At 36.2% G+C, this 13,415-nt stretch overlaps 3 protein-coding genes across 3 annotated transcripts in view; 1 reads left to right on the plus strand and 2 right to left on the minus strand.

Moving 5' to 3' along the window:
* Positions 1-4,661: 4,661 nt before the first annotated feature.
* LOC113210679 (cell division control protein 45 homolog) lies at positions 4,662-7,842 on the minus strand. Its single transcript, XM_026428783.2, has 11 exons — positions 7,683-7,842; positions 7,244-7,396; positions 7,025-7,162; positions 6,883-6,951; positions 6,618-6,803; positions 6,483-6,544; positions 6,223-6,402; positions 5,973-6,104; positions 5,692-5,896; positions 5,418-5,612; positions 4,662-5,342 (listed from the first exon to the last, which is right to left on the minus strand). The coding sequence occupies exons 1-11, from the start codon at positions 7,731-7,733 to the stop codon at positions 5,007-5,009; spliced, it is 1,707 nt and encodes a 568-aa protein (XP_026284568.1). The 5' UTR covers positions 7,734-7,842; the 3' UTR covers positions 4,662-5,006.
* A 95-nt stretch (positions 7,843-7,937) lies between these two features.
* On the plus strand, positions 7,938-10,272 carry LOC113210680 (uncharacterized). Its single transcript, XM_026428784.1, has 2 exons — positions 7,938-8,214; positions 8,587-10,272. The coding sequence occupies exon 2, from the start codon at positions 8,602-8,604 to the stop codon at positions 9,892-9,894; it is 1,293 nt and encodes a 430-aa protein (XP_026284569.1). The 5' UTR covers positions 7,938-8,214; positions 8,587-8,601; the 3' UTR covers positions 9,895-10,272.
* A 76-nt stretch (positions 10,273-10,348) lies between these two features.
* LOC113216934 (synaptic vesicle 2-related protein) overlaps positions 10,349-13,415 on the minus strand; it is a 14,991-nt gene continuing 11,924 nt past the window's right edge. The window contains exons 3-13 of the mRNA XM_052267222.1: positions 13,206-13,390; positions 13,050-13,121; positions 12,839-12,963; positions 12,707-12,770; positions 12,506-12,631; positions 12,323-12,394; positions 12,103-12,239; positions 11,824-12,020; positions 11,534-11,730; positions 11,371-11,460; positions 10,349-11,291 (exon numbers count right to left, since the gene is read on the minus strand). Of these exons, the coding sequence (XP_052123182.1) occupies positions 11,106-11,291; positions 11,371-11,460; positions 11,534-11,730; positions 11,824-12,020; positions 12,103-12,239; positions 12,323-12,394; positions 12,506-12,631; positions 12,707-12,770; positions 12,839-12,963; positions 13,050-13,121; positions 13,206-13,390 (1,451 nt within the window). The 3' untranslated portion in view covers positions 10,349-11,105. The remainder of the gene's footprint in view (positions 11,292-11,370; positions 11,461-11,533; positions 11,731-11,823; positions 12,021-12,102; positions 12,240-12,322; positions 12,395-12,505; positions 12,632-12,706; positions 12,771-12,838; positions 12,964-13,049; positions 13,122-13,205; positions 13,391-13,415) is intronic.

The following is a 13,415-nucleotide window of genomic DNA, read 5'->3' on the forward strand; positions in this document are numbered from 1 at the left end:
TTCCGCCAACTAGTCAGATTTGCATGAAATAGTAGGAAGCAACAAATAAAATCCTTGCCGGAAGAAGGCAATAGTATCCGTAATATTTTTAGGATATTCTACAAAAAAAAAAAAAAAAAAAACGTTTTCCGCCAACTAGTCAGATTTGCATGAAATAGTAGGAAGCAACAAATAAAATCCTTGCCGGAAGAAGGCAATAGTATCCGTAATATTTTTAGGATGCTCTAATAAGCTATTGGTACGTAAAATCTTATCTCAAGATTGGTATGAATGCATTGTAATTGCCAACAAAATAGTTGGAATTTTTTTACCAATTTCAGTATATTTACCTGGGACGAACATCAAGTGAAAACGTACTAAAATTATCTGGCTCAAAATATTGCCTTGGGGCATTCGGTGCGTTTATAAAATATAAAGTTAAATATTCGTTGTTGATGTTATCAAGTTTAAGAGAACAGAGGTGGTCAGACAACATGCACCCATCTCCGCACGCATTGGTCAGTCGTTTTCGCTACCCATTTTTAAGAAATTATTTTTCATAGATAAACAGAAGAGCGCAAAGTTAAGTCTAGCCACCTCTGCTTAGAATTGTTGTAGATCTTATGGTAAAATTTAGGCTTAGTCTGAAACTGAAGTTTTATCATCCTTTCTTGTTTTTTTTTCCTCCCCCTGTAAATCCTGTCATAATCAAGCAACAAGAATTTTTTTTCTGTATTAATCAGTATGAACATGCTAAGCATAAACCAGAAATAGACACACAACAATCAATGCATTTTTAAGAAAAAAAAATATGCGGTCTCTGCCTATTGGAAAACGTGTACACTGCCATAGAACCAGTGTGAAAGGTGTGGAATTCTCTGGCTATTTCAGCAAGGTGTGTCCAAACCCACAAGCTAGTCGTATACCTACATCACTGTTGTGCATTGTTATTTTATTTTGTAATCTAGTGTGTTTAAGACTTTTTCTAAGAACTTACAGCATTGCTACCTACTTAAATTGTCATCTGTACTTAAAATATGATAAATCTGGTATTCCAAAGATTTACAGAAGATCATCAGCAATGCATAATGCTGTGGGTAGTATGAGCATGACAAGCATAAAGCTTGAAATAAACAATAATGTTTCCAGTGTTAGTTACAAATTTGGGACGAGAACAAAATAAATTGTGTCCTCTCCAATGATCTCTGAATTTTATTTAACTTTCAGTTTCTCAAACCATTACACTTAGAAGCAGTGAATAATTGTTTTAAATTACTAACACTATAAAACAAAAGAATTGGACAGTCACAATAAATTCTAAGAGTTCTCCTACACACATATAATCTACCACAGTATTTTAAGCAGGACACCAAGACCTAAAGTAACGCAATCGCATTAAGGCATAACACGATGAGATACCTCGAATAAGTCGATATTCATGACTGGCATCTGGAGCACACTGAAGAATATGCTGTTTTAAAGATTTAAATATAGATTGGTCCTCTTCTAAAATATCTTTAACAACTGTAATTGCTATTTGAGTTACAAAAGCTTCATCTTTCCATTCAAATATTGATTGTTTTACCTTGGGTTTTGAAGTTCTAAGGCCTTCTTGGAGGACTCGTTCAGTACAGGCACACACTTTTAAAACATCTTTTGAAGGGCACAAGGCAGCTCCACAAGTTTTTCTAAGAAGGACCAAAAGAGGATTGTCAGAGAGAGGAGGATCTTGCAGTGCATCAAGACATGCCTCACAATGAAGGATATCTGCAACGGCTTTAACAACACACACAGCAATAAAGTTACTAGCTGAACAACTTCTCAACTCAGAGGTAGGATGCACATGTTCATTGGAAATGGGTGCATTGAAATTTGTTGCAACACAAGGACTAGCAAATTCGGGTTTTGACACAAAACACCCTTCTTTACGTGCTGTTGAAACATCCAAGGAGTCCACCCACCAGTAACTGTTTGTTTGAGCACAACTCCATGAAGTAAAATAGCCATACTTTTCAACATGGGATAAAAAGGCTGCTGTGAACTGACGTGCAGTTGGTGCAGAACTCCAGCCTGTGTAAGTTCTTATTACATATGGCAGCATTTCTGCCTCATCAAGACTCACACAATGAGCTGAGAACCCTGGTACTTGTCGAAGAAGCTCTTGGCAGGACATTATAGTGAGGTACAATAATCGAATACTCCCGTGGCTAGCTGAATGAAGTGGTTCATTTTTCAAATCATAGAGGTGATACAAGTAATCAAGACTTTCAATGTATACAGACTTCAGAGATGCTTCTTCAGGGCCTTTTGTTACTGATTTTAGATTTCTCCTAAAACTCAGCAAGTTGCTTATTTTACTCATAATTCTGATGAACTTTACTGTTCCCTCACATCCATGGAACTGAGCAAGATTCAATGTGTTACAACAGTACTCCAAAGCATTGGCAGTACTCTCAGTAAAAAGTTGAGCAAGAAGTTTGTTTTTGATATGGATTGAATCCCAGGACCAATGAGGAACATCATAAGTTTGGGTAAAACCTGCTGCTTGAGCTTCTTGAAGTTTTATGAGTTCAGCAACAAATCTCCACAGAATACTCCTTCCCTCCTTATCTTGAAAACCTTGTGAGCTTGCCCACATATTTTGTACTGATGTTAGAAGTGAGCAATGGTCAAACACAACATGAACTCGAAGTAACGGATCACATGGATGGACAAAATAAGGGCAAATTTGTGGCAAAAGTTCATAGGAAACACCAAGTGAGTTGAGGAACGTCCTATCAGAAGAGAATATATCACAAGTAACAGATAGTACAATAGATCCAGCAGAATGTAGTCGAAGAATACACTCTTTTATAATGTTGGCCTTTTCAGAACTTGAAACACTGTTGACAAAGAAATAGGCAACTGGTACCCTCCAGTACTGTTGCGGTTGCAATGGAACAACCATGAGAATTAGGGCTGCTCTTGCTGATGGCAGTCCATCAGAGGTTAAATCTAAATCATTTCCAGATAAAGGTGGACCACAATCAACATATCCTCGCATCCTCCTCCCATCCCATTCCTCTTTCCGTTTGATGGGTGTCTCGGTTACTAGTAAGGAGCACAAGAGTTTGCTGTCTTTAATAGTTTGTCGTTTCAGAGAATTGAATGCTTCATGATTCCAGCCCGGTTCACCACAACTTGGGTTGAAGAAGTTTCGAATAGAAGAAATGGTTGGCATCATAATATCAAAGGCTGAGTTGATTTTGTCATAGGCTTCAGAGTTATAAAATAAAAGGTACTGGGTAAAACATCTTAGAGACTCTCTAGCTTGAGGCGAAGGAATATCTTCTACAACAACGTCAGCAAAGAGGTTCAGGAAAACACTAACAGCTTCATGTGACAGAAGTCTCTCTTTCCGTAAATAAAGAATAACTTCCTCCAATATTTTCGGTTTTCTTTTTTGAGGCTTTTTAGGGGCTATTGGTCTCATCTTTTTTAAAAGATTACTGTACAGTTCCTCAACTTCCTGAGTTTTGTTACCTTCATCAACATCTTTCATGTGTTCTTTAGCTTTGTTTAATCCCTCCTCAGCTTCTTTAATTTTTTCTTTCAATACTAGTAGCTTAAACTCCTGATTGCGAACCTTCACGCACAAAGCTATGTTCGAGGTAGATGCTGAAACTTTTGGGGGTTTTACTGCAGCTGCTTCAGTTGGCGCAACTCCACTTCCAGTCAGCATATCTTCATCAGCAGTAGCTACCTAGAAGATTAAATAAAAATCTATTAATAGGCGGTAGGTAAGTAAAAATAATTTATACATAATTTAGATTCATTGTAATTTGTATTCATCCATGCAATTATATTTTCATTCTGATGTCCAAGTTTTAATAAATGTTATAAAAATGTGTGCAAATAGAACAACAAGATCGTAAGCCAAATTATATGTCTTCACTTACATTTAAATCATTTGATGGAACGAAAAAGATGGATGGAATTGCATCTTTCTTTAATCCTTTTATTTTTCGAGATCCTTCATCCCTGTCAAAACATGATTGTTCAAAATGTCTCGAGCACAAATAAACTTGTCCTTTCAGTGCATCAACGGTCAGGTTTTCCACCTTTGGTATTGCAGACATCCACTTCTTCCGTAACTCTGGATCAGGTGGAACCCTGAAAGTGAGTCAAAGGCGTTAGTTTTTCGACTTCAGATAGAATATCAACATTTCCAAAAATCCCTAACGAAAACAACAATATAGGTTAGGTTGTAAAGACAGTTACCGAAAGTAGTTTTCAGCTGGTTTGTCTAAACAGAATGGATACACACATAAGGCCATGACTAAAACTGGTTATAAAAAGCTGTGGTTTCAGGGATTTGATCCACCAGCAACCCATAGAGAAACGAGTACTTGTTGTTGACGTTTCCTGATAGATGTCAGTACAAAATTTAAAACACCACTGTCTTACGCGGGTCGCACACAATAGCCTTCTACAAATGTACAGAAGGAACTTTGAGGTCTTGGTGCTCTGAAGACCCATCATGCACTTGGGTAACAGACGAAATGAGCGGGTATTTTAAACGGTGTTACCTTTCCCCAGCAAAGAAACTTAGAAAGGCAAGAAAAACATAAAACACGAAGTATGTATTCATGGTGCCATGTGTCCAACACAGATAGCAAATCTTATTTCAGTAAAGCAATTGATAACTAGTTATATAAAAATTTTTATTGCACCCACAGCCATGGGGGAAACTTCACAAACACACTCAGAAAAATGATACACATATGATTCTGAAAGACTGCAATACATTTGTCGATAATAAAAAAGATTTCACAGAAATCACAGAACACTTAAAAGTTACTTTACTACATCATAAATCATTAGTTACAGGTCTATACAGTTCGTAATTTAAAATTGGTGCTATTAAAGCACATTTCCCCTGAAGCATAATATCACAATTTTCTCCAATTAAAAGCCTTGAGAAGTGAAAACTTTTCAAGGGCTTTGGATCTGATAACAATAAAAATTTTGGTCTCAGAATTAAATTACTATGATAAAAGTGCTGCTAGAGCATCAAAAAATTTTGACCTATCTTCAGTCTTAAGTTTCATGATAGATGAATCAAAATAATCAAGCTGAGCTCGAGCATTTGTTTTTTCTGCTGCTTGTTCAAACGCCTTTCCAAAAAAGTTTCTGGGAGAATCTTCAATAACAGGAGGGATTCCAACAACAAGACATGTTCCATCTTCTACATTCAGAGGTGCTGATGCTATTAGTGGCAAGTTTAAAGATTTTTTTTTAACCATTACATGTGCTTGTAATAGGAACTGAGCTAGAAGTATTAATGTGTGAGGATGGGAAAAATGTCGGGCATTCAATGCTCCCTGAAAATTAAAGAAATTATAGTCTCCTCAAAAAGTGAAATAAAAATTAAGAAACTTTCAGAAACAAAATTTTACCTCTTGAATGACAAAATACAGAAATGGTCCACCAGAAACAACCATTTGCATATCCAGAGCTCCCTGAACCATTTTGAAAATACTTGTTAACATTAATTTGGCTTTTTCAATGCCATCTTCCAGCAAATTCTTCTTTGACCTAGAGAGAGCATCCATTGCCTCTAAAAAGCAATCTTTAGAAGACCTATCACGGGACTGGAATATAAGATATTCAATCATGAGGCATTTTTAAGTATGTGAAAGTAGTTGATAAAGAAAATGTGCATTTACTTACAGTTGACTCCAATAATGCTAACATGGAATATACAACATCAGATGCACAAAATTTATTTCTAAATCCATGTTGTAAAATAAAACTGGTGAACACCAACTGATCAAGATTGTACTTTTCAGCTAACTTTTCAATCATTGAATGAAATTCTTTTCTCAAAACCATGTCCATTGCACAGAACTTTTGACGGCTTTGAGCTAATGGTAACCTGTGAAAATAAAATCAGCATACTGTATTGAAAAGAGGATTTAAAAACTCAAAGGATCACATTGTTTCATACAGACCCCATGTCAACAAGCAGTTCATGTAATTTACGTTCTCCTTTGAGAGACCATAATTTGAGCTTGCATGCTGAATACATGGAATGTCTTAAACTAGCTTCAACAGTCCAATGTCGGTAAAGTGCAAGCTGAAGACTAGTGGGAAAACAGTTAAGGATTAGAACAGTAAAAAAATATCTACTAGTTATTTAAGGACTCATGACTACAGGCTCTTAAAAATTTGACTCGAGAACAGGAAATACAGAAAGGATACTCTTTGATGAATGAGATACGTGGAGCAGTGACAGGGGTTGCAACAGCTTCAGCTGTTTCTTCATCAACATTATGACTCAACTTTGACACATGACCTTGTAGAACACCAGTGTCCAAGATGTATTGCTGTTTCTCAATTTTTCCAAGAAGATATTGCTCTGTTACTCCAATGATAGCACACCTAGACCACAGAGGCAAATACAATAAATAGAATGCATAAAGAAGAGGACAAGAAAAAAATGTAATAGTTAATGTACATACCACAGTAAATCAACATTATCCTTAGAAAGATTGAGGGCAAGTTCAAACATTCTTACGGCACTCTGCAAATAAATGGAAATTGGATAAAGCAAGAAATTCTACTGAAACAATACAAAACAATAGAGTAACACTTACAGCTTTTCCAAAATAACTAAATTGTGTGTAATTAAATACAAATCTATCACGCTTTTCAGTCCACAAACGATGTTCTCTTCGCTTAAGTATGGCCTCCTCACTTAAACGCATTCTTTTAGCAGCCCTATTTTCTTCAGGGTCAGATTCTCCTCCTGAATTGTCACTTTTGTCTTCTTCATCTTCAGACTAAAAGAGGCAAGTTTAGGGGGTGCAAATTAAATTTTTTACAAGAAATTTAATGTAGGAGAATTTTGAAAATACTCACATCTTCTCGAAATACATCATCAAACTCAGGGATGTTCTCTTCAGCCTCAGGTTTACCAATAATTCTCACCTGACAAAAAGTTTTGTTTTTCAATTCTTAGTAAACAACGCGAAATTAAAAGTAATATCAATAATAAACTAACTTGGGAACTGCTAAAAACGTTGCAAAGATCTGTGGGTCGATGGCTGTCTATCAAGAAAAATACAACATCTTCATTGGGTTCCAACAATTCAACAATGTCGATTGTTCCTCCACAATTGACAAGAACCACATATTTCACCTGTAATCATCAGAATTTAATTGAGTATAGACAGTCATAAAACTAAGTCTTCCATAACAATACTCAAGAAAATTTGCTTACTTCTTCACAATTCTCTTCATATGCCAGACGTAATTCTTGTATACCAGAGATTGGCACTAAAGTATAAGATATTGTATCACATCGAAATAGATACTGCAAAATCCTAGCTGAGCAGATGGCATCAATATCATAGTTGACAAAAAGCAGAACTCTCTATGGGAAAAAATAAATGAATTACCAACCTACATGAAATAAGATCACAGGTGCACATTCCCATAGAATTGTGTTAAAAAGAATATTAGAAATAAAAAGATGTAATATAAAGAAAATAAATGGCTGGACAAAAAGAGTATAGAACACGGTGAGGTAAAGTAGCATTCGGATCTTCATAAAAAAACGAACAGGTTAAGGAATCAATCATTTGACAGGCCCTTTAAAATTATGCTTCCGGCTTAGAAAGGCTGTATTTCCACTATGTAATAATGGCCACGGGACTTACCGAGTCATGCACCACGTTATAAAACCCTTCAACAATGTTATCTATGTACATGATGATCGAGTTGACTCATTTAAACACGCGACGAGGACAATACAGAACTTTAACAGACGATGCACTCTGGCGCCAAAATTTGCCCCCTCTTTACCCCCTTTCCCCTCTCAAGTACCTTCAAATCAGAGTACGGTTAGAATGGGTGTCGGCCATTGCATCCTGGGATATACGTCCGTGTCATGTGACGTCTCATCTTGTTGTGTCGAGTCTGCGTCTGTGTTTAACACCTCTAGCAGACTTGATCTGCTGCTGGCTTTTGCTTTGCCTTTGCTTGGGCTGTCCTTGTGTACAAACAGAAAGAAATGCCTGTAGTGAAGTCGTTTTACAGTCTTTTCCATATCAGTTGTAAAGTCTAGTCTCGCCACATTTGTGAAAATGAAAGTAATTTAGGATTCGGTGTTTTGGACTGATTCATTGAATTGTTGTTGGAGAAGGTTGGAGGCCTCCGAAGAGGTCGCGTATTTTATCTACTTATTTTAAGGTAAAGTAGCATATCAGCATTGAAAATAACCACCACAAATATTGTCTTCATCTTGTCTCTGTTGGAAAGTGAACAGTTTTTGTCATGTCTATTTTTTGAGCTCGCTCGATCTGATTTCTTTCAGAGTTAAATTAGTTTGGTTGAGGTTAGGCTTGTTTATATGCATTTCTTCTCTAACTAATTATTTCAATGCTTACCGAAAAACCCTTATATGAAAATTTTTTAATTTTTTTTATTTTTTTTTATTTTTACTTCTTTATATGGTCTTTCCTATGTTTTTGAATTACTCTGCTTACTGCCCTTCAATCGCAGTATTAACTTAAGTTCCACCAACCAACATCATTTTTAAAAATGTTTTCTTATTTTTTTCAGGTACTAAGTCCTTAGATGAAGATGGGTAGGAGTCTTAATAAAGATTCTGAGGCCTCGGCAGTTTCTCTCCCAGAAAGAAGAAGTTTAAGACATTCTAAACCAGCCGAAGATGACATCAAAACCAAATCAACTGTCAAGGGAAGAAAGTCATTTGGAAAGAAAAAAGAAGAGAAGGTTATGAAAAAATCTGATGAACGAGTTGAGAAGAAAACTGATGAAGAAAGTGGTGAAGATGAGAAGAACCAAACAACCAGTGATGCTGATGGTGAAACATCAAGTACTAAACCAACAGCCAGGAGAAGTGGCCGAAAGAGACAGTTAAGTGAAGAGGCTGATCCTGAAGATGATGATACTGAAAAAGAAGATGAAAAGAATGATGACCCAAAAGCTGATGGTAGTAAAGATGAAAACTTAGATGAAACAATGGATGAAAATATGGACGAAAACATAGATGAAAACATGGATGAAAAGAAGAGTGAAAACAAGGATGAAAACAATGAAGAAAACAAAGATAAAAATAAAGGTGATAAAGAAGAAAAAAATGAAGCTAAAGGTACATCTAAACTTAAAAATGGACAGGAAGGAGGTTCATCCAAAAGTAAAGCCAAGAAGAAAAGAAAACCACCAACAAAGAAAAAGAAAGAGGTACAAGATGAATCAGAAATGTGGACTCCTTTGGAACCTTTGGATGGTGATGAAAGAAAAGAAACCCAGAAAAAGACACAAGGTAAGAGTGACAGGAGAAAACAAGCTTTAATTGAGAGGCAAGCTCCTGCTGAACCTATGCTCCAGAAGCAACTTCCTCGCCAACGCCGTAATAGTGACACAAGTGAATGTGAAGTTTTGGCTAGTGTGCCCCGTACTCACAGGAGATCCAAAACTATAGTTACTGTGGATATCGATGATGAAGCGTCAGAGACTGGCAGTATTCAAATTGTTGCTGAACCAGACGTGAGTTACGTGTTTGACTTCAAACGATTATTAATCCAGTACCGCAATGTAAATTTGCCATCTTCTCTTTGGGGCGCACACAAAGATCCCAGGAACAACTTTATTAGTTTTACTCGTTTTAACCCGGACTATCCAGATATAAATGGTTTGATGGTGGACAGAGCTGTTGTTTTCAGAGGTTCACTCAATCATGAAGTTTTTGTAAATGGTGAAAAAACAGAACCGCCTGCAATGTTCAATGCTGCTGCAGAAACTCTCTTGGAGATTGCTCAGATTATTCAATTTGTCAATAATACAATATCCCCTCCTATTAGCCAACAATCTAATGAACCATCTGATGTTACATGTTCAGGCTAAAACAATACCATACAAAAACAAAGAACAATGGCTGAAGAAAAGAATCAGCCCTTCAGGAGTCTGTCTACTGGTTATTATCTTCTCAGATTTTAATGTTTTATAACTGTTTTTGGACAATAGCAAAACCTTAAATACTGCTGGCATTTACTTCTTTCTTTTTTATGTACTAGCACATATGTTGTGCACTGGAGAATCCCAAACATAGTTTTAGTTTGTTGGCATTGTTTTGTTTTTTCTTATCTACTGGTTGTGTGAGTTGTTAGAGGATGTATATTTGCTTTGCATGTTGATTACCTATCTATAAGAGGGAAAATGAGGCAGCAAGCTAAGATTGAATGTAAAGCTGTCATGAACTTCATTAAAATTTCATTAATTGTTTTTTGGATTACTAATTTTATTCTCTTCCTGGTTGCTATCATTAAAGACGTAATAGTAATAAAAGAGTCAGGCCTAATTCTTTCTTATTTTTTATTTTTTCTAAAAAAAACATTATTAAAAGGGGTGAACAAATATTATAAATAAATAATTTAAACTCTGCAGCATTACAACATCATCATGTAGTCAACTACTTAATAAATACTATAAGTATTTGGTTGGTGAAAGGTAAAATATAAATACCGCTAAAAAAATTTCCAGCTCTTGAACAGATCTGAATGTATAAATTCACATCTGCCACTTCAAGTTGCACAATTAAAAAACTACATACTGTTAAAAGAAAAGCATAAAGCATAAGCAAATTTAGAAAGTAGTAGGAATCTAGACACAGCCTTTAAAGAAATTTGGCATTTTGCTTCAAGGGGAAGGACCTTACCAAATTTACTGACTCCTGCAGTAGAAATGTTTTACAAGCTCACTCTAATGGTGAATTTGCTATCAGGATATATATCACAAATATGTATGTCAACTTAGTCTTACTTTGTGGTAACAGTGAAGTTTGTAAATAGTTTATTTAGTAGCTTGATTTTTTTTTGTATGTTTTTTTTTCTCTTATATATTATCATAGTTGGGAAACTTTAAATACTTGCTGATAGAAACATTGCAATTGCTCACCTCGCAATTGGCAGAAGAACTATGAAGAAATTTAAGTACTTAGATGTACACATCATATCTGTCCCTACTATGTACGGTCACCCAACTTGTCCAAAATTTATCCTCAACTTCCTCTTTCTTGTAGGAAAAGCACAAGTGTATATCTCTGCTTTGCATCAGAACTATGAGGTTGCAGTGTTAGCTGTAGGCTGACTTGTTTGTGGGCGATGAAGCTGAGGACCGCTCACTGACTCCTTCAGTTCTTTTCCTTTGGTTTCTATTGGAAGCATAAAACATGCAACTGCTGCCAGCAGAGCTGCTAGTCCATATACAGTCATCGCCAAAAGAAGGGATGAATTCAGCAACACCTTTCAAGATGACAATTGCTTTTTAGGATCAGGGCAATGAATGATTAAACTCAGAAAAATAAATATTATTTTCTAGTACCTGAGCCACATATGGTGTTACCATAGCACCCAAACGAGCCATAGCACTACAACTACCTACTCCAACTGCACGCAAAGGAGTTGGATATACCTAAAGAAATTTTTTGTTGGAAGCAGTTTGAATCCAGCTTTATGGAAACACGTATATGCCATTTAAAACTCACCTCTGGGGTGTAGACGTACGCTGCCTGAAAAACACCAGCAATTATCCCTCTAGCTACAAACAACATTGCAGTTAGGAAACTCCTCTCAGTACTACAGATGAGCAAGAAATAAATACAAATGGCAAATATAACAAATTGTACAGCCATAGTTCTTTTGCGTCCAAATCGTTCAATCACAAATATTGTAGCGAATATGCCTAGAGAGAAAAGGATATTATCAAGGAGATTTTGTTTCAGAATTCCAATAAAAATACAAAGTAAGCATTGGAAATCGTAAACCCAATTCTTACCAGGAAACTCTGCTAAGGTTGTCCATAGTAAATCTATGTAATCAGTAGTAGTCAGTTCTTTACAATCAGCAGAGCATGTCTCAATGGGTTTCAGTTGGCTCGAAAGTGAGCCATCCTCAGAACATCTATTAGCAGAAGCCTCAAACAATTCTGTTGTCATCAGCACCACTCCATAGTAGCAAAAGGCACAAGCCATCCTATCACAAAAGGTTTTGTAATAAATAGAAACCTGGTTGTTGAGTTGGAAAAAGACCAAGAATTCTAGGATGTAGTACCAACCAAATGAACCATAATAAAAGGGAAGTCCGCCGTAGTTCTGGACCAAGTAAGTCACGAAGTTGACCTCGGCGCCCAATGGAAGCATCATCAACAACAAGTCGTCCAAGTAGCATGGGTTTTCCATTATCTTTTGCAACCTGAAAAAAAAAATCAATTTCTTTGTAATAATTTTTTAATCTTACATTGTACAAGATTTGGAGCAGAAACTCTGTTGTCTCACCTTTTGCAATGTTTCCAGTGCTTTGTCAGGTTGCCCTGATGCTACATGGTAACGTGCACTTTCAGGGAGCCACTGAAAAACAATAAGGAATGTTTTACTTACAAAGTAATTGTGTTTTTTGATTTTTTAATTTTTTGATTCTTAAGTTTTTTGATTCTTTAGTTCTTTAAGAGAATTTCTCACAGGACAGATGCATGCGAATGCCAGAAGTGGTGTTGTGGATAGAGCCAGCAGCCATTGCCAACCCATGGTGGGCATAACCAATAATGCCAAAAGCACTTCAAAACAGGCACCCAGTGCCCAAAAGCACTGGAAAAAAATAAAAAAAGTTAGGAGAAAGTTTATCAGTTAACCACCAGGCAAAAACAAAGCTTGTCTACTCACATCAAGCAGAACAACACACTTTGCTCGCTGTTTTGTTGGTAAAAATTCGGCATATAGTGTGACCCTGGAAAAATAATAGGAAAAAAGGCAGTATAAAAATGGTAAAATATACAAAATAAATTTGATACTTACGATTGTGGAACACATCCAATCGCAAAACCAACAAGGCCACGCAGGAATAGGATCCAGAGAAAATTAGGTGCAAAAGCACTTAAGAGGCCATAATAGAATAAAAGTGCAGCACACATAGTAAGGGCCTGCAAAAAAGGAATTTCATCCTAATTTATTAATATCTCATGCTCATAAGAAAAACCAGGAACAAATTTTTCTGTTTGGATTTTACCTTTTTCCGTCCGTAGCGGTCACTAACATTGCCCCAGAATGTTGAACTTAACATCATACCTAGGAATACAATCTGTAAAGTTTAAGACTCATGTAAAAGGATTAACAAAAAAAATAAAAATAATTACATATCTATACAAAAACTATGTCATCTCACAGTTGTAGTAAGAGCCTGTTGATAACGAGTGATATGCCATTCACAATGGAGAGCAGGTGAGAGTATGCTTAAAATTGTCATTTCCATTGAATCTGCCATCCAGCACAAGCCAGTAAAAAGTGACAATTGTACTTGAAATTTTCCAAAGCCGAACGCGTTTACAGCCTGAGTAACGGTGAAGGTATCTATAATAAGATAAATTATTAGTGG

This window comes from Frankliniella occidentalis, unplaced genomic scaffold, assembly GCF_000697945.3.
Source record: "Frankliniella occidentalis isolate FOCC.00 unplaced genomic scaffold, Focc_3.1 Scaffold48, whole genome shotgun sequence".
Taxonomy (NCBI): domain Eukaryota; kingdom Metazoa; phylum Arthropoda; class Insecta; order Thysanoptera; family Thripidae; genus Frankliniella; species Frankliniella occidentalis.